This window comes from Falco punctatus, assembly GCF_963210335.1.
Source record: "Falco punctatus genome assembly, chromosome: 2".
Taxonomy (NCBI): Eukaryota; Metazoa; Chordata; class Aves; order Falconiformes; family Falconidae; genus Falco; species Falco punctatus.
The window spans coordinates 31,285,641-31,306,707 of NC_137581.1; the positions used below are offsets into that span (position 1 = coordinate 31,285,641).

General features: G+C 39.7%; 1 protein-coding gene across 2 annotated transcripts in view; it reads left to right on the top strand.

Annotated features, from left to right (window-relative positions):
• Positions 1-21,067, top strand: part of SUCLA2 (succinate-CoA ligase ADP-forming subunit beta) — a 26,430-nt gene continuing 5,363 nt past the window's right edge. The window contains exons 1-9 of one of the 2 annotated variants that reach the window (XM_080375080.1): positions 1-92; positions 3,171-3,283; positions 5,953-6,136; positions 15,229-15,328; positions 15,508-15,670; positions 18,429-18,557; positions 19,007-19,145; positions 20,504-20,665; positions 20,747-20,889. In XM_080375080.1, coding sequence (XP_080231206.1) covers positions 6,040-6,136; positions 15,229-15,328; positions 15,508-15,670; positions 18,429-18,557; positions 19,007-19,145; positions 20,504-20,665; positions 20,747-20,889 — 933 coding nt within the window. In that variant the 5' untranslated portion in view covers positions 1-92; positions 3,171-3,283; positions 5,953-6,039. Of the gene's footprint in view, positions 93-3,170; positions 3,284-3,861; positions 4,019-5,952; positions 6,137-15,228; positions 15,329-15,507; positions 15,671-18,428; positions 18,558-19,006; positions 19,146-20,503; positions 20,666-20,746; positions 20,890-21,067 lie in introns of those variants that run through there. The other variant, XM_080375079.1, reaches the window with a different exon arrangement.

Sequence of the window (21,067 nt, forward strand, 5' to 3'; positions counted from 1 at the left end):
ATCTGGTTCCATTAAGAGTACTGTTTGTCATCAGGATGTGCTGTCAGCCCAAAAGTGGTCACTGTCTTCACAACACTTCATAGAGAATAATGGTGAGCATATGCAAGAGCAATAGGACAAATTAGAGCTGTACTGTGTTGAGAGTTCTACTGTCTTCATTGCTTGTTAATTATTTCTTTGCTCTGCTGTGTACAGACAAGACTGAGTCATCAGAATGAGTGTAGGTGGTGAGACATTTCTGTTTTATTTGTAGCTCTGCCATTAATATTTTATGTGACCTTGGGCAATTCATAGGCTGCCAAAGATGTATTATGCTCCAGCTTCTATGAAACTTCTGGGTGTGTTTAATCCCAGCACAGACCGAGACAGAAGAATATAAAAGTATCCATTAGCTCAGGACAAAAATCAGTACTTGGTGATCCAGAGTGGATGTCTGGAATATAATCAGCAAGAAATCATGGCAGGGCTTTCAACTACTCTTCTACAGCCATCTGTGGCTCAGTGACTTCTCAAGGCAGAGGTGGCTTCTGTGTATTTACTAACCCTCTTCTCATTTCTCTTCTTTTTTAAACCTACCAAGACTCCTCTTGAGCCCATGTAAACTTCCACCATTTGCAGCATTTACGGCAAGGTGCTCCACAGCTTAGCTATGTGAAAAATGACTTTTGCAAACAAAATCCTTTTGTGTACATTGGACCTTTCACCTGCCAGCCTTCCCTGGTGTTTCCCACTTCTTGTATTAAGAGAGATGGTGAGCTGGTGCTTAATGTTTGTACTGTTCCCTGCAGAAAACTGCACCCATCCAGACCTGGCAGTGTGTACATTAAATGCCTGTTGCAAGGACAGGTGAAGATGTCAGAGTCCTTGAAGGAGGGACACTGGAGCACCTTCAGGCAAGGACCCTGGATTGCCTTTTCTGTATGACAGTCATCAGGACAGATGGAATAACCTGCTCATATTGAAAATGGGTGCAGTGAATAGTTTCATGTTATTAGACGCTCCTGAGTGTTTGCTTAGCAACCTGCAGTTTGTCCAGAGTTAATCACAATGGTACTTCTGTAGACAAGCAATGCAGAGAGAATTCACTGGCTGCAAGACATGCTGTGTAAAGCAATGTAGACACCACTGAAGGATTATTCTCACTTTGCTTCAAGTCAGATTCTTTGCTCTGACCTTGGCTGGTCCAGCAGTTGAACCGGTTTACTCACCTACCATACTGAAACAGTGGGCTCCTCCCTCCTGTCTTCAACTAAAAGTGTTCTAGAAAGCTCAGTGAAGTTTTCCTCACAGGTACTGGGATGCTTTTTAAGCACCTGCTAAATCTCTTGTTCTTGAAATTTTTCTGCCCTCTAAACTCATGACCTTGGCAGAGGCTTTGGCTTTCTCTGCTCAGATGTCCTTCTTGGCAAGACTCTCTGTCCTAATGTTTTTCGACTTAAACAGCAACCAGTGGAGCTTACAAGGGCTGGGAAACAAATTGGGTTGTACCATTGTCACTAGGTAGATGTGGTAACTATGTAATAAAGCAAATTCATATCTATTTCACAATGCTTGAGCCTTCTGGGATGCTTTATTTGGCCTCAAACAGCTATCTGTCTGTTAAAACATCTTTGCTCCTTCTACCTCATTTGCAATGTACCTTTTTCCTCCTTCTTTATAGCTTTAAGTACAGCTTCAGAGAGGGCCTTGATCCTTGTTAAAAAGCTTACTCTGACTTCAGCAAGAAATATCACTATTTTAAACTTCGAACAGGAAGGAACCTGTATATAGAATTTTCTGGAGATTAAGCAAAACATCTGGATATCTATCAGAATGCTACAGCGCATTCCCCTTTCCTTGCAGTCTCCCCTAGTGTAGGTCAGGGATTGAGCTAGGCTGAGAGTATGCAAACCTGAGTTAGTTTAACCGGGCCCACTAGGAATTTGCCTGGTTTTAGCTGAGATTGTTGTCTTTTCCTTTTTTCTCTAAGAAAGCAAAAACAGGTGAATGTGTCATTTCCAAGAACTGATGTTTTTTCAGGTTTGTGTTGCATTAACTGCCGACTGTAGTGACAGTCTGAGCCAGATGGTGGCACTGGTGATCAGACAGACAGAAAGACCATTTGTAATATGTCTTGTATATGTAACATTTCTTCTTTTGATGTATAAGGTAAAAACCTGCATCTTCAAACAGGAAGGAGAAGTCATGTGTAGTGAGAAGAAAATACAATAGTAGTTGTACTCTGAATGTCTTACAGCTCTTTGCTACGGCAAGGATGAATTATAAGCTCAGAGAGATTTGTCCATCTTTCTTGCAGTAGTGAGCAACTGAGTCAGGATGTAAGTTCCTTCCTGACTTGCAGCCAGTACTTGTTTCTGAATAGTAGCTTAGGGCTTTTAAGCTTAAGGTTCTAAGTTCTGCCAAGCTTCCTTACATCGTCTTTGTAAACTTTGTTGCATGCCCTTTTTTGCCCCTTTCCAGGGGGGAGGTCATTTTGGAGAGTCTCTCAAGAGTTACAGTAACATTTCCTGAAGTTTGTGTAAGTGTGTACAAGTACTGTCCTGGGACAGAGCTGCAGGCAGTATGAGTAGCGCAGAGCCAGTGTGCATGCATAGGAGAGGAAGAGCACAAAGTGTAAGTGCCTTTTTTTTGTTTTCTTTCCCATTGGCAGAAGGAAGCCTTTCTGTCACCTGTGGTGGAAAAATTTGGATGGACTATCAAAATTTTGCAGCTGCTTACAGGTTCGGTGACATGTACTCCTGCATTGCATGTCTGGATGTAAGAGGTGCAGAGGGAAGTGCGCTGCTGAGCTCGCTGCAGTGCTCACAGGTGACAATAACACTAGGACAGCAGAGGACCAGAAGCAAAATAACTGAACCATGGCTAGTTACTCTCTCTTTTGCAATATTCACCCAAGGAGAAGCTATGATACTGCAGTATCATAGCTGTAAGTGCACTTTCCGTTTCAGAACACAAAAAATGCAGCTTATCTGGTTATTAATTATGCAGTAATTTGTTACAAAACTCAGGAAGGTAACAGCTCTAGCATGGCTTTCCTTCAAATCAGATCTGGCTGTGATGTTCACGGTATGTGGAAATAACTGCATTTTTCCTCATTATGGGTAGAGGACTTTTCCCGTTCTGTTTTCCCAGGCCACTAATCTTTTCCTAATTACTGTCTCCTTTGAAAGGAAAAAGCTTCACCTGCTTGTGAGTCACAAGGCCCGTTCACTGGTTTCTGCAGAGATGTCTGTCCCCTGGTTCGTTAGTGTCGTGACGCAAGGCCACCACGGTAAATGCACAGGTACTAAAGCACAAAGGTGGAGGCGCAGGTTTGGGCTGTGAGGCCCAAGGGCTCTCCTGTCATGGCGGGGGGAGCCTGCTTGGGGGGCGGTGAAGGGGGGCTGCAAAACGGGTGCCTAGAAATACAGGGTCTTCAGTTTGATAACGGACGTGTTTGAGTTGTTGCACGGAGACACCCCGAAATACGAAAAAAAAACTAAAAAATTCCTCACAGTAAAGATATTCGCAATTTTTCCATTTTGAAGCAGCACTGGGCTGAGGGGGGTGGCCGGAGGGAGCTGGGGCCTGCTCCTCGTGCCTGACGCACAGGGCGCCAGCCGAGGCCGGCCTGTGTGGGACGGCAGCGAGTGGGTTACGGCCATTTCTATGGTCCCTGCAGAAAACAAACGTTGTTTTATTTAGAACAAAATAGTTGAAAACCGAGGGGCTGGGAAGGCGGTCAGCTCCAGCTCGGCCGATGGGCGCGTTGGGCGGGGCCCTGGGAGACCATAGAGCCGCCCCTCCCCCCGCCCCGCGGGCGCCAGTCGCTGAGGGAAAGGAGTCGCGCGAGCGCTTCCTGCCCCGCCCCGTCCCCTCTGCCCCGCCCGCCCCGGCTCGGTGGCGGCGCCTGCGCGCTGGGAGGGGCGGCGGAGGGCGAAGGGGCTCAGCCATGGCGGCCTCCATGATCTGCAGCCGAGCGTCGGCCGGGCTGAGGGGCAACGGCATCCGCGCCGCGCTGGGCACCGCCACGGCGAAGGTAGCGGCCGCTCGGGAGCGGAGCGGGGCGTGCCGGAGCGGGCAGGGCCGTGCCGGCTGGCGTCGGCTGGCGTCGGGGTCGCTCCTTGCGAAGCGGCGGCGGAGGAGCGGCCGTCCCCTGCCGGCCCGCCGCCGTCCTGCCCTGCCCTGTCGCGGCGACGGGGCGGGCAGCCGGGTGCTCGCCTGTGGTGTACAGTTTCCGCCCCCCCCCCCCCCCCCCCCGCTGCTGCTCTTGCTTGTCTCCGGCGTGGTCCCCTTTTCCTTCCTTTTCACACCCCCCTCCCCTGACTTGCGTGGAAATCCCAGCGCTCCCATCTCCGCCGTCACCTCACTCGGACGAGGGGTCGGGCCGTGCCGGTCAGCTCATCTCCCAGCCTCCGCTCCTGTTTTCCCTGAACGCCTTTTCGGCGTGCGGGCTTGTTTTCGGTTGCAGACCCCCCGGAAAGCGGTACAGGCAGCAGAGCCGGGGAGCCTGGAGGTGCAGGCCCTCCGTGCGCCTTGCCTCTCCTTCCACGCCCGGGGGAAGGTCGCGGTCGCCGCCGTCCCCCTCTCGTGTTACCCTGCCGGGCCCGGCCGTCACGGTGCCAGGACGGCTCGCTGGGGTTTCATGCCAAGGAGGGGAGCCTCCTGCTTACAAGAGGAATCCCTTGAAGGTTAAATAGGTTCTCTCAGCTTGAAGTGCCCTGGTAAAGCTCTTGTGTCATCTGCGTCCTGACTTGATTTTAAATGAAACAAAACCTTAAAAATCCCGTCTGTGTGAAACTTCCCGGTGCAGACTGATTTTTGTGGTACTTGTGCCCATGGTACATGCCAAAAAAGTAAAAATACATGCAGAGTTTTGCCTGTATCTAAGTTTGGTTTGTAGTCTTTTTGCTTTGAATCTCTCAGTGCTAGTTTATGTTCATGGATTGGCTGAATTCAGTGGGTTTGCTGTTCCACATGTGTATAAAATTAAGGTCTTGTTCCTATATCGTGAAATGTGAAAACTGCAGCAAATATTTTTTACGTATGTTGTTAATAGTTTTCTTGTTATGAAATACAGTTACTTTACAAGGTACCCTTTGGAAGTCTGTCTTGTCTTAAAGTCCATGAGTATCTGTTCTTTTTAAAAAGGCATTACTCCTGTAGTAGTACTCCTGGTGTTTTATAATCAAAATCAGTTTTTCTCTTTATACAAAATATATATCAGAAATTTGTGGAGTTCTGTATGTCAGTTCGGCAGGTGAAATTAAGACTCATTCCACACTGGAACTTCTTGTATCGGATATTAGGCATGTTATATTTTACTTGGCATTTGAAATGTTAAAGTTATTTTGCACATTTGGCAACCCTCTGATTCAGTGTAGATGTTTGAAACGAGTCATAGCTAGTTTTCTTCTGTTTCATGATAGTCATATGAAGACTAAGTAGTCTGTTCTGTAGCAAATTAAATTCGCCAGGTACAGCCAGTGAAAGTGGTCTAACTCTGCTACCCCTCCTCCCCAGGTCTTAGTTTTTTAGTTTGATAGACAGAGGCAATCTACCAAAACTTCTGAAGAAACCTATTCTGTGAGCTTTTCTCTGTCTCTTGTGCTTCCAAATGTCCTCAAGGTTCTTTTCCCTACAGATACATTCCTTAAAGTACTTAAAGGCTAACCAAATACTCAAGGGTGTTTTAACCCTGCCAGCCCTTGTCAGTGCTACAGCCTCACCAGCAATTTCCTGCTGCCCCAATAAAACCTCACAAAACCACATTCTAGACCTGACACGAGTAACTAATGTGGAAAGGTAATGCACAAGTGTAGGATTATGTGTTCAGGTGTTTGGATTGGTACACTAAACTGTATTTGTTTAATAGGTAGGTTTTTTTTTTTTTTTTTACCTAAACAGAGAAGGTATTTTTTCACATCACAGTCACGTTCTTTGTTCTTTTTATTTTCTGTTCTTTTCCTTCAGGTACTTGGTGGAAGTCCAGGAATACTCAATAATCACGGATTCCAGGTGCAAAAACAGCAGCAGAGGAGGCTGTCACTACATGAATACATGAGTATGGGACTGTTGCAGGAGGCTGGCATTTCTGTTCCACATGGACTGGTTGCCAGGACACCAGACGAAGCTTACAAAATAGCAAAAGAAATAGGTATAATATTAAAGAGAACATATACAATATAAGCATGGGATTGATACAAGGTGTAACTACTTGTTCTGTCTTTCCTGGTAAGACATTTATTGGTGTTCTGAACATACCTGCTCTTTAAGAGAGCCTTTCCTGTGATGCAACTTTCTTGCAGATTTGAGTGTTTACTTTTTCTCAATGTGAAGTTTTCTAATGCTTAAGGTTACCCAGTGCACAAGCACGTGGTGAAATCAGTGAAGTGACCTAATTTTAAAGACACTCTTGGTTGTGTGTTGAGACTTGTTTGTGAAACTAAACTGTGTCCCTGAAATTCCTTTAACATAGGATCAAGCCCTTCCCCACTGGATGTGAAGGTATATTTCAGGCATCGTCATTCCTGTATCCCAGATATTGCAGATACTTTTCCTGTAACTTGTGAGTCTGGGTTCGAAGGAAAGGGACAGGTATAAATTGTATTAGCCCAGACTAATACAGCTACCTAAACTTCTTTGAGATGAGTAATAGACTCTACTCTGTGCATATTCTGGATTTCTTTTTGCTCGCAAGCAAGGTTAGAGGAAATCTTGTATGAACAGCTTCAGTGTTGGTGGCAGGTAAAGCTTCTGTAGTCAAAGATTTCATATAGAACAGAAGATACAAATGCAGGAGGGGGGAACTTTGCCTTGTAGTTATATGCTAAATTCCTGGCTTGTTGATGAAAAAGCAAGCAATCTCCTTTGCCTGGTGCTTAACACTTTGCTCAGAGGGGAGTCCTATAGCAAAGTAGGTATGTCTGCTGGTTTATAGCAGTTTATATAGCTTTCATACGTATGCCTTTTATTTGGACCGTGTAACCCTGTGCAATTTCTCGGGGGTCAAAAAAATGAAGTTGTGAAATGTGTGAGTCAGCAACCTTTAGTAAGCTAGAATAAAAGAATTTGGGGCTTCTGGCTGTCAGACACGTACTCTGTTGAAGCTGGTGTGCATCTGATGCTGTGGCTTTCTTTGGTACTTGAGATGAGAAAGGGGAGACTTCTGAAAAGGAGAATGCACGAAAGGGGCTTGAGTTCTTGAGACATTGCTCAAACGTTGTCCAGAACTCATTCTGAATGGTGGCATATTATCCTTTGCTCCAGTGTTTTTGATTTTTTTTGTTATTGTAGCAGTTTCTCCTCTATAGTTTTCATTTAGTATATACTTCGATCCAAACCAAACAAGCCAAATCTCTAGCAGAATGAAAAAGGTCTCACTTTTTTTGTCCACCTGTTCATTGTTTATTTTTGTTGTGTAAGAGCTGCTGCCAGTAGATACCAGTTTATCCTTTGCTTCCTTTTATGTGTTAAACTGGTTTTTCAAATGTTTGTCTAAACCGCTACAGAGATAGTTGGAAATACTGCTTGCTCTGTCTCCCTAGTGCTGATTCACATACTCCTGATAACCTTTAGTCAGAAACCTGCTCTCTGTAAACTTGAGTTTGGCATTGGAATTCTTTCCTTTTGCAAATACCTAATTTCATTTAGGAATGGGTAACTTTTTATCTCAATGTAAAACAAATACAACCTTCTCATTAACAGAGATTATCATAATTTAGCTGTGGCTGTAGCTAAATCAGTGTAACCCTGTTATATGAACAAAGCCAAAGCTTAACCATACTGAGGATTGTTATCACTGCTAGGTAACTAGTGTGTGGTAAAATCAAGGTGAGGCATATGAATGTTGCAGTTTGTCATGGAGCCTGTTTAGAACAGTGCACTAAATATTCTTTAAATAACAAAATAATGAAATTTGTTAGAATTTCGTTTGTAGTTATGCTTATCTTGAGGTCTAAAGTTAGATGAGGTCTGGAAGCTAGAAAGGTTGCTTCCCCTTCCCCCAGTCTTGTACTAAGTACTTTTTCTTCTAAAGGCTGAAGTGTTACAAAAAGCGCATATTGTTTACCCCATGTGAAGTACAGTATTTGAGCTTGCATTGTTTTCTTCCCTATTACATTTATCTGGAGTCTTAAGGAAAAAAAACCTGATTTTTTTTTTTTTTTTAAATGTGATTTCTGCTGCAGCTATCAGATTTCTTAAAGTGCTATTTTCAACTCAGATTTCTGTTCAGGCTGGATTCTGCAAGTGATTATTATTTTGCTTCTGCTTTTTAAAGTCTCTTCTGTTGTGCCATGGGAAGTTGGCTGTTGTAATTATTACAACATCGGTTTGCCTATAGCTTTTTCTTTTCATGTTTGTCTGCCTGTTGAGAATAGTCATGGGGATTTATTACTTATCACAAGCAACTTTTCCCTGTAAAGAACCCTCCATCTCATTTCAAGTAAATTGTTACTACATACTGGTTCATGAAACTATTATGCTTTTAACATAACTCCTACAGTGATTTAGTCCCTGGTAGTATGTTTAGACCTCATGTAAATGTCACTGCTTGCTTGCTTTTCCTCCAGTAGTTTACTGCCTCCGTTCAAGACCTCTAGTTCTCACTTTTGCTACTCGGAGCTGCGAAGACTTGCATCTGATGAAGTCTTTAAAGACTTCACTGATTTAAAAAAAAAAAAGAAGTCTTTTCAGATATTTGTGGGCTTTGCAATCTGTGGCTTTTCATATTTTATGTGAGCATTTCACTTAAACTTTGAACAAGTGAGCTGAGTAATTCTGTTTCACAGCGTTGGTAAGAGGCAGCAGGATCTCTTGGTTGCCTCTAAGTTTATGGTTTACTCTTAGCCTATGTGTACATTCCAGTTAGCACTGTGACTGGTGCTGATTGAGAGGTTGATATTTGTTATCAAGAACGTGACTAATGAACCTAAAGACTGTTTCTTGAAGCATCTGTTGATGCTTCATCAATGTGATAGCAGATAGCTCAGCTGAATACACTCTGAAATGTATAGTATTGCTGTTTGTTGAGACAGCACCTATGAAAGTGTATGTATTGCTGTAACTGAAGTTTCAAAGCTTCCTGACACTTCCTTCTGTTAGTTATGTGGAAGGGAGTGACATATTGTGTGTCTGTAGAAAAGTCTGCTTTTCTTTCACAGCATATATTTCCATTCATGATTATTTCAGAGGTAAGACTTCTGAAATGTTTAATATCTTGAAGCAGCTCTTCTGCTCCCGTAGTTTTGTAGGATTTTAAGACAGTGCATCCCACAGCTTTACGCTCGTGGCAGACAGTCAAATTTTGGTAAAATAAAAAGCTGTATGGAATAGGAACTGTTGAGAATCTGAGTGTGTAACATTTTACCTTTTTACACCAGAGTTCTTGCAACAAGCCTGAAAGCAATGGAGTCTGTGGTTTAAGAAGTTGAAGAGATTTGGTCTATCTCCTTATCATTGCGGTTTATAAGGAATGATCTTTTTTGATATGCTTTCTATGGTATGACTCAAGTAATTGGATTGGCTGTATTCCTGCAGACAGTTTCGTGATTAATAGATGTATCTCTTCAGACCTTTTAAGTTCTTTTCAATGTTACTGTTTCATTTTTCTGCCTACTGCTCAAACATACAACCTCTATCTGTTAAAAAAAGTAAAATATATAAACCTGGATAGATTTATAAATAGATTGATTGATCTTATGCTTGATTTAGTCAGAAACCAAAGTTTAGTACAATGTGTGCAGTGATTTTCTTAGGTAAAGTACTAGCTTTTTCTTCAGTAGCTCTTCAAAAGAATAGGTGTTTCAGGCAGAAAAGTTTGGGGTGGTTTTCTCCTTAGTGTATGCCATGCCTTCCTTAGTAGTCTGATTAAGTCTTTTTTCCTTTGTTCTGTGTCACACTGAAAGCTCCCATCTAGCTTTTTTGTTCCTAATACTTTGTGGCTGTTTTGCCATTATCAGTTTTCTCTGTAAATTACCTGCTTGACTATGTTGAGTGATGTCTTTTAGGTTATCTGTAGAGTCTGAAGCTCCAGAGTGTTTGCTCAGATGCTGTAGGTAGAACATGGATGATGATCTAAGGTGGCAACCTTGTGCAGAAATCTCCCAGGTGTTTAAAAAAACCAAACACAACTGCTGTAGTGGTCAGTGTTAAGTAGTTTTTTTTCTGATTATGTTCCTGCTTACCTGGTCAAAATCTCTAGATAACCAGCAGTAGTAGTCTAGAAACCAAATGCTGACTTGAATTCTGGTGAATGCTTCTTTTTTGGCATCTGAAGCTTACATTTTTCTTCAACCTTTGCTTTCTTCTCTAGGACTTCACTCCTCTGAAGTTCTAATATCAAAGCATACTGTTGATAATAATTCACTAATTAAATAACTCGTCTAACCAGCACATTCACATTCTGACCACTGTATTTTAATTGCTTAACTTAAGCTATTGCCAAAACGAAATATCTGTTGTGAGTTGATGAAAAACTTGATGCAGCTGATCAATGTCAGGAAGTATTTGTAATAGTGAAACATCTTGTTTGCTATTTTCTTAGCAGCATCCTGACTGTCATGGTCTTTTCAGTGAAAGTATGCAGATTCCTGGCACATAATTATTTCAGTAGTCATACTTCTGATTTGCACGCAGTGATTCTTCTAACAGTTTCAAATGCTGAAAAAAATGTAATTTTGAAGTTAAATTCTAAATAACTATACTTATTAACAAAAAGCAGATGGTATACTCTCAAGTATTGGCAGAGTCGGCATACTCTTTATGTTGAGACTTCTGTTGATAATATGCTGTTAGTTACAAGCCCATCTTTTCCCTCCCTAATTCCAGTAAAGACAACTATTTTGTTTAAACTTAAGAGTTTTTATTATATCTGTGCAACAAGAAAAAAAAAAGGTTTCCCTTATAAATGGTGAGATGTTCTTCCTGGTATTAAAATCTTGTAAATACAGAGTAACTGAGGCAAAAGTTATGCGTGTCTGTCTCTCTCCCAGGGTAAGTTTGCAGTTAAGTAGTTAAGGTAGTTAAGAACTTGATTGGCACTTGTGTAACTAACCGATCACTGCTTTTTATTGTTGTCTGTTTTGTCAGACCACATTAGGCTTGCATAGTTACCGAGAAGGTGTTTTTAGTATGTGGAAAGCAGTAGTGCTACTACAGTCAATAATGAGTAGAGAATTGGCAATTGAAATGATTTGACAAAAGTTGGAATAGAAACTTGTAAAACAGAACATTTTAATAAAGTTTGTCTGCCCCTAGTCATCAGACTACCTACTTGTACAGAAAACTTCCAAGATAGAACAGAACAAAAAGCCTTCTTGCCTTTTAATAAGCTTATCATAAGGTTGTATTTGATGTAGACCACTGCGTGCATGCAAGCAGGAAGAGACCTTTCTCCCAGTTTGAAAGCTTAAGTTATGGAATCAAAAATTGTTTGTTCCAATAAATAAGTATCGGTTTTTCTAGAAATAAAGATTGGGCTGTTTCCTGACTGAATGACTCTTCTGCTGTCTAGTTAATAAACCATTGTTGAAGGTGTTAGTATTGTATAATTTTTCTTGTGCTGAACAGATAGATACTAACTCAGTGTTCTGCTGATTTCAGGCACCTGTTTTCATTGGTATCTGCTCTTAATTTTCTACATGTGTTCTGATTGTTTTCAGGCTGTTTTGCTTTTAGTGCTAACTGCCATTAATATGGAAGTGCAGGCCTTAACAAATACTTGTTCTGAGTTTTGTGCATTGGTCTGTGGCTTGCTTGCCTGAGACATGAGAACTGTCCTAAATGTTTGTTATTTTGTTCCAGTGCCCTGTTAGGACTTTATGGCTGCTGAAAGATATCCTGCTTTCTGTCCTGCTCACTTCAGTATCCCTGTGTGTGTGCTTGTCACACGGTGCACGGGCTTGCAAAAGGTTTTTGCCTTCAGTGGAGTCACTTTTCTGATATGCTTCAAGGCATGATTGAACAAATGTTTATGCTTGCACAAGAAAGAAGACTGGAGCGAAAAACAGGGAACAGGAGGCAGGACAGGACTGTTGCTGTGGTGTAGTGTTGACTGGTATAAGCTGTCCTAACTTTGTCCGTGGATACCTGCTCATTGAAACAAAAACCTACCAGTATTTCAAAGCAGTGTGAGTACACCAGAAGGGCACAACTGTTGACACACAGTAGAAAACTACATTATCTGCTGGTTTCCAAATTTTTTTCTTGGTTTACTGTCTCTGCTGTGTCAGGTTGTGTGATAGTGCTGCAGCTGTAACACTGCAGATGAGGTGTGTGACCAAACATTTCTATCCTCTGATTTTAGGGTCACTTTAAATAAGAGCTGTAGGAAAAAGTGTTTATTGAACAATAAATTTTCTGCATGAGTTAAGGTTTTCTCAGGACATGTTTGTTTCAGGTACATCTGTGCAGCTTAATTGCTTGTAAACATAGCTGGTCAAATAACCCTTGAAGTGTTTTGTGTTTATGCAGTCAAGCAGCTAGTTAGCTTGCAGTGCTGTAGGAAAATAAATTGCAAATCGTTTGTCCTGCTCATTTAATGCCATGATTGTTGCACTCTGTTGCATAAGGGATAGTCCAATGACAACTTTGTTATAGCCAAAACTGACTGCAGGAAGTTTAAAGTTGTTTCTCACACACTTTTTTTTTGGGTGTTTTTATATGTTGCCAAAGTGTGATCATGCAATTAAATTCTTGAGAAATATCCTATGTGATCAGGGCAGTGTTTCATCTAGCCCAATATTCTGTCTCTCATGGTCATCACAAAATAACATGCTATTCAGGGAGATTGTTAGCTTGGCTGTTTTCTGCAGTTCATATCCCTCATTTCTCCCCAGTGTCCTTTCTAAAATTGACTTCCCTTGATAGGTGGCTTTTGGTTTTGGCTGGTGTAGAGCAGGAAACTGAATATATGATGCACGTGTAGTTGTGTGTTCTTGCTATGTCCCTCACCAGGTATGTCTAAAGACCATAATTATGTTCTTGCATCATTCTCCTTTGATAGATTTAAAGTAGTACCAAGCTCTTTCAAGAGAAGCTCTTCATTTCAGTGATCATCATAAGTAACCAGTCTTTCCCATTGAAAATTACATTTATCATCATGTCCAAAGCTAAATCTAATGTTCCAGCTGAGATTGTACTAGAGCTTTAGTCGGCATCAGATTCTGACTTGTTCAGATTCTGGTCTTTAGTGCTAGGAGGAGCACTACAAAGAAGGTGCCCATGGGTGAACTTTATGGCTTTCCTGAAAGCTTCTCTACGGAAGCAGCTTTTGCCTTCTGGACTTAGTGTAGGAAAGAAATAGGACCCTCTCTTCTGAACTTCCTAGTGGACTGTAAGTTAAATCTGTTAGTCTTTATTACTAAGTATATCAGTTCTGAATCTGTCAAATATAAAACTTGCGTGGAAAGCTCAAAATAGTAAAATAATGCTATCGTATTTTAAATCTTAAATATTTGAGTCCAGATCCTTGTAAAGGAGCCCGGGTGGGATCCTCTGTGAGCAAGGGAGTAAGTGTGGTGTTTTGTTTACGTGGGTTTCTTTTTTGGTTTGGTTGTGTTTTTTTTTTTTTTTAATCTCTTCACAGACAAGAAAGTATTTTCCTATCTTTTATGCTAATACTAAGAAGTCATGCTCCTCCAAATTTTGTGGTTGTATGTATGTACAAAGTAAATTGTATTCAAATTGATGGAATTTTATTTTTAAGCTTGCGTGTTTGAGTATGTGGCTTCATTTCTCCATGAAGCTACTATTATAAACTTAATCATACCTGAGGCTTAGTGTTATCTGAAGCAAGCTTTGTACTTAAAGTAATTGCATAAAACTTAAGTCTTGTTTTGTGTGACTTCTATAAAGCATGTTAACTTACTTGTTCACTAGCACTTAATAGCTATAAAAAAGTTATCTTCAGGAACTGAATTAGATAATGGACTATAGTAAATCAAAATATATTGAATTTTATAACCTTCATGCTTCTTGTGCCAAAGAATTTCATATCAGTTGTGATTTCAGAGATCTGTTGTTAGTAGACAGTCAAGAAGTAAAATCTACAAGCAGCTAGTTGGGAGTAGTAACTTGAGCATTCCCTTTGCTTATAGCCACCCTAGCTTGTGATGTTATGCAAGTTGATTTTATCTGACCAGGCAGGATACAGGTCAAAAAAGGAATCAACACAACTTTTTTGTTTCTTCCATAATCTTTTTCAGTATGCATAGCAGCTAGTTTTTCTTGAGTACTGTAATTTTTCTTAGGCTTTTCCATGGTTGCCTTTTCACATCTAAGAGAACAGCAAGTTCTTTCTTCGCTCAGAAAGACCAGAGTAGCTCTGCTAATGGTAGCATGAGAAAAGATGGGATGTGCCACACAAATGTGAATGGGGCAGCTCTTAACATCTTGCAGTCCATTTGTTCTCTGCAGTGTGTTCAGTGTAATTGAACTTGAATAACAACTCTGGGCTTTGTTTTTCTTCCTTTATCACCTTAAATGACTTTAACTTTTCTCTTTGCTTTTTCTCTTTTAATGACACTTCAGAATATTGCAGTTGATTTTGATTATATTTTCGTACTTTACTTTTTAAACCCAAATGCACATTCTCCCCTACCTGGAAGAATATTTTGTAAAAGATTTTTAAACAGTTAAAGCCAACTAAAGGGCTTACTCTGCGTACTGTGGGAAAAATAGTGGATTTGCTTAGGTCTCTGACTTCTGCAAAGCACTCAAGCATATGCTCAGTGCTCTGTTGAATGGAAACTGTAGCGGACCTGCAAGTTGACTTGGGTAAGTGCCTTAGTTACATATCATTGCTGAGAAGATAGTGGTTACACATACGGGGTATTTGTACTTGATTGAGGAAAATATTTAATTATAGTATGTCACATATTCAGTTTAATCTTGTTAATAGTCTTTGAGATACCATTTCTTACTGGGTGCTTAATCATTTGTGATTCAAACACATGCTAAAAATCAAAACACTCAAAGTGTCAACACTTTCGGATGCTAACTCACCAAGGTTTGTTCACAGAACAGCCTAAGCTGTGCTTTGTGGATGGTTTGTGACTCTTGGAATAAGCTGTGTGAGTTACATTACAGTTTTGTATTCACATATTTGTGTTTTGAATTGGGGGGTGGGTGTTGGGTGGGTGGGGGCAGAGGAGGAGGGATAAAATGAAACCAGCCTTTATTATTCTGCCTGGAGCAATTCATTTTAGTAGTCGCAGATGACAAATTTTGGGTTTTCTTTCATTCTAGGTTCAAAGGATCTTGTGGTTAAAGCACAGGTTTTAGCTGGTGGTAGAGGAAAAGGAACATTTGAAGGTGGCCTCAAAGGAGGAGTGAAAATAGTTTTTTCGTAAGTTGTTTCTAAATATCTGAGTGGAAAAACATTCTGATTTTAACCTATTGCTTAGTTTAAAATCAGTGTTTTAATTATTAACCTTAAAATAACAAAAATGAGATAAGATTTTATTTTATGCTACTTCTGTTTTTCCAGCAGTTTCTTTGTTACATTCTGAGCTTCTTTTATTCTAGTCCAGAAGAAGCAAAAGATATCTCCTCCAAAATGATTGGAAAGAAGTTGTTTACCAAGCAGACAGGAGAAAAGGGCAGGATATGCAATCAAGTATTTATCTGTGAGCGCAGATATCCCAGGAGAGAATACTATTTTGCAATAACAATGGAAAGGTCTTTTCAAGTGAGTAATATCAGAAATAGAAGTAAACTGATTAACTTGTTACAGCTGAATTTAAAAAAAAAAAACAACAACCAAAACAACAGAACTGTTTACTGTACTGGTAACTTTGAAAATCAGAAACATGCATGAGCTAAATTTTGTTTCCTAGTATCTCTGAGTGCCTTAGTGTTTAAATGCTTTAAAGATGTAGTGCTACAGCTTAAGGAATAACAAATGAGTATTGATAGCCCCAACTGAAGTTCAGGGTCATATGGTGGAAGGGGAGATGGGTGGAATGAGGGAGTTGTTTTCATTTTGGTTTTAGTTTGCACTTATCTACCAGATGCTCATACTAGAATTTAGTTTAAAAATACAGCTATGTGTGTGCATGTACACGTACACACCATTTAAGAGTGTCAGGAACAAGATAAGTGAAAGTCTTTTGGAAGAGCCAGTGGTCTTGGATAAATAAAACATTCCTTTTCTCCAATGTGTGAAAGTTCCTAGAGGTGCACAGGTGTGTCCCTTAGTTTTGAGAGTGCTGGTAGCTTTCTTATGCCAATACTCTGCAGGAACTGGTAAGAAAGTTTAGGCCTAGAGATCTGTCTTGAGAGCTTTTGGGAGGCTGAAAGCCGAAGTGTCTCCAGTTTGTATATTCTGTATGTGTGGATATATAGATTTTAGGCTACGTTTCAAACCCAGTTACTTAAATGTGTCAGTGTGTTTTCTGACAGAGTAGTATTCTATTATGGAGCACAGACTGTGAATTGCTAAATAATTTCAACAGAAGCAGAGTAAAGCATATCTTGGAACTTTTTTCCTGAAGCTCAACAAAAACTGAGTTTGGTCTGTCCAGATGCTTAAGAGTTTGCAGAGGCACTGTTCTTGGTAATCAGAGGAGTATCTCTGGCATGAGTATGAAATAATTTTATGTGGAGGAATGAGGAAGCTAGTCTTACACTTCTATTTTTCTCTTGCAAAATTAGGAGTGAAATATTGTATTTTTTCCTTACTCTTCCCTCTGTAGTGTTCTTTTTGATGTGAAGGTATCAGTTGTTTTGGGTTTTAGTACAATTATGTGACTGGGGCATCTACATTCTGTTGTACTGTATTATAGAGCAGGGAAGATCCAAGTGTTACAGTATGCACCCCAGGTTTACCACAAGGTGGCATTAAAATACTGTAAATGGCTAGATTTTATATTCTTAAAATTGTGGTATCAATAAGAAAGCATCCTTATGGAATTTACTGTAGCTGCTTTAAGCAAATTAGATAAAGAAGGGAAACATATTTTCCTGACTTGCTCTTGCTCTTGTGTAAAAAAAAAAATAAATCTTATTAGTGTATATGGAGCATAACTGTGTGGATTATTGTCTTTTGATAGGGATGTGCTTTGCTTTTACTGCTGACTTTAAGTCATGTTTTTAGATGTGCTTGTAATTGCTTTAACTTGTCTAGGATGCTTATGGTGAGGAAATGCCGCATCAGTGTGAAGGCTGAACAGCATACAGTGTGCGTTTCTGATGTTGTTGCAAACCTCTTCCTTTAAGGGGGGGAAGTGTGCAAAATAATTGAAAGTGGAACTTGCTGTCTTGGATGTTACTCACCAATGGGGGCAAGACCACTTAAATTTTAAGCAAAATGGTTCACTTATTTTTCTAATGTGTTTTTAGCTTTCTGACTGTTCAGGATATGAATATCCAGAAACGTTCATTGTGTTGAACCTTGCTATTAGATATAGGATAATTTGCCATCTATATGTTTCCATTTGGAAAGGATGGTGGTGGGAAGGAAGTGCTGTGGTTAAGCGTGTTCTTTGAACCGGTGTCATGCTTTCTGTAATTAGTCGTCAACAGTTATAAGACTGTTTAATGTTTAAGACCTGTGTTTATATGAAAGGCTACCTTAGTACACCAGCTATTATAATCCATGCACCAGGTGGTGATAAGGGAAGGTAGGTTGAGACGATACAAGTGAGTATGTTTTTACTGTAAACTGGAAGACTGTTCCTATGGAGAGAGATTTTTAGGTTCTGTGGTAGCGAGTCCTTGGAGACAGATTTGTAGGTTCCATGGTAGTGAGTCCCTGGTGCTTTTGTTGAGATAGCTGCTTTTTTTTTTTTTTTTTTTTTTTTTTAATCTCTGCAGCAAATGTTACCAATTCTGGTTTCTTAATTTCTTTTATTGAATAAATGGGTGATGTTTTGTCAGGACTCTGTGACTTGCTTTCACTGATGGCTGTAGTTGTTGTGATTCTACTGAACAGGAGTATGCAGTAATTTGTCACTAGGTTCTGCAGATCTAGGTTTGTCCTTGGAGTTGGAGCATGGCAGAATGAATAAACGAGTGTCTGGCATTCGATGTGTGTTTGTGTAAGGGTGAGTGGAGAAGAAGGGGAGATAAGGCTGTTCTTTTTCTGGTGACAACCTAGAAAATAAAATGCATGTGGCTGCTAAGTTGAATCTTTCTATCAAATTTTAATAATATGTCTGTGTTAATTGATCTGTTGCTACAGTGTATTCAAAGGAAAATTTTACTTGTTAAAAGAAATTGGACCTAAGGTACACCTTAAAATTTGGAAAGTATTACTATAAGGTTTTATATAGATTTATTGAATAAATAGTAACGTTCTCCTCAGAGCATACAAGTAAAATGCCCAAATATAAAAAATTCCAACTAACAATAAGATTTTACTGCTGTGAGGTATATTATGGGAAGAACTAAGTTTCAATTGTGTGGTATTAAAATTACTTATGCTTTTTTTTTTTTTTTTGTTCTAGGGTCCTGTGCTGATAGGCAGTTCTCAGGGTGGTGTTAATATTGAAGATGTTGCTGCAGAGAATCCTGATGCGATAATTAAGGAACCCATTGATATAGTAGAAGGCATAAAAAAGGAGCAAGCTGTTAGGGTAATTGTTAATGTGGAAAAGTACACATTACTGAGGATGGAAGGGTTGTTTCTAAATTTTGTAAAGTGTGCATGTTTTCAACCCGCTGAGTTGTCTTAAACCCTTTTGACATTTTGAAATAGTTTTGAACTAGATATTTAAGTATTTGCAGGTGATAGTCAATGTAATTCCAACTGTGCATGGCAGTGCTTTATCTAGCTTTTATACAGCTTTGTGAAGGCATGGGGTAATGACTTTTTACTAGCTCATTTTTAGGATAAATGCGGTGTTTTATATTGAAAACAATCGTTTGAAATGGAAGAGTTACATTTTTCCTAGGAGGACAGGGGAGGTGCTGCGTTTATAAATTCAGTTGATGCTGAAATAATTGCTAAGCTGTGAAATTCCTAATTTGTAAATAAATCAAACCCTGAACATCAGTTAACAGATAAACAATCTTTTACTTTCAGCTTGCCCAAAAAATGGGATTTCCTCCTAATTTGGTGGATGAAGCAGCTGAAAATATGGTCAAATTATATAATCTCTTCCTGAAATATGATGCTACTATGATAGAAATAAATCCTATGGTTGAAGATGCATCAGGAGTTGGTAATGTTTCTTCTTCATATTCTTCATGTAACAACCTGATTTTTTTGTAAATCTTAGTTGCTTCACACTGCTAAAACTTCAGCTGTATACAGTAAGAATTCTTAGCGTTAATGTGGTATGTTGAAAACAGAGTTTCATAAAGCATATAAATTTGAGAATCTAGGCATAGTAGATACCTGCTCTTAATTGCTAAGTAGGATCTTAACTTTAAATAGCTTCCTTTTTAAACTTTCCGATTTATTTAGTAAGAACACATCTACTCTTGAGTGTTTGGCTACCCAGGATAAGGTATTTCTGGAAACTGGGTCTTTGCAGAATCCATGAGTTGAAACTTGACCCATCTTGTGTATTCAGAGTTGGTACTGAAAAGATAACCAGAGGAGCAGCATCTTCTAGAATTCTGCCTTTGCTACTCAGGCATCAGAATGACTGATTGAGTTTGATGTTTGATGTATTGAAAGACTATAGGTGTTTTAAGTAATATCTTGATGGTTATCAGGTTTTTAGCATATCCAGTTGCAGAATAGTGAGTTAATATTCAATCACAGCCAGTTGCCCTCTCACCAAAGAATACATATGTGGAGAATATTTGTACTTGATTTCAAGTACAACAGTGTTAAATTTAAGCGTGAATGTAGCTCCTTCGTCAAAGCTTACCGTTACTCTACTGTTACTGTTCTTTATTAATATTATTTTTGAATGATACTGCTTAAGTGAACAGTATGGAGCAATCTCTCACATCTGTTTCCCGTACCTTGTCATTTTTATATCATCTGTAGTGAGGGGTAGAAATGAAGCCTTACCTTTGTACAGACAGCAACTTAGTTCTGAGGTAAAGAATACTCTAGGGTTTGGATGTCAGCAGTGATATCTAAGTGAAACTTTTGTGTGTATTCTTCTGACACCTTTTCTTCCAACTCGGACATTTTTTCAGTGTGTTTGTGTGCTTAAATGCATGCACGCACACACTATATATATATATAATCTAAAAGCAGAAAACTAAGAGGGATTAAAAAAACCCAAACCAGAGCCCTTCTGTAGAGATTAATTTTATGCTAATTACTGAAGCAAAATTTGCCCAGATTTATCAAACAGCTCGTTGTAAGCTGCTTTGTTCTTAGAGTGTCTCAAGAAATACAATTATCTTCCCTTTTAGTGCAGTTAAAGGGACTTAACATTGTGTGGGTAAACTGGAGAGAATCTTGTATTTACATGCAGTGCTAGGTGTGTCTTTTCAGCAAAACTTTGTTTGGACTGCCTGAGATAGCTGCCAAGTTTGACTTAACGTACTCCTAACATATTCATGTAGCAGTTGAGCTATTATTCTAATATGAAATGATTTTTTTTTTTTCTTTCAGTGATGTGTATGGATGCTAAAATAAACTTTGACAGTAATTCAGCCTATCGTCAGAAGAAGATCTTTGATATGCAGGATTGGACACAAGAAGATCAAAGAGACAGGGATGCTGCAAAAGCAGATCTCAACTATATAGGATTGGATGGAAACATAGGCTGCTTAGGTATGTTTAATTTAATGAATTTTAAATGGCCTAGTGGATTTATAAACTGAATTCCTAAATGTTATCTTTATTCTTACATAGTCAATGGTGCTGGCTTAGCTATGGCCACAATGGATATAATTAAACTTCACGGCGGAACTCCAGCAAACTTCCTTGATGTTGGTGGTGGTGCTACAGTGCAGCAAGTGACAGAAGCCTTTAAGCTTATTACCTCTGATAAAAAGGTGAGGGAAGAGTTGGCATACCAAGGTCCTACACAGTGGTAAAATGTGCTGCGATTTGAAAGACAGTGCTTCGTGCATGTTCTTCAGAAAATGTGTTTTTATGAGCATAGAATTAAAAAGAGAAGAAAATGGAGATATTAGCTTAATCCTGGTGCAAATGAAGGTAGCCTGAAAACCT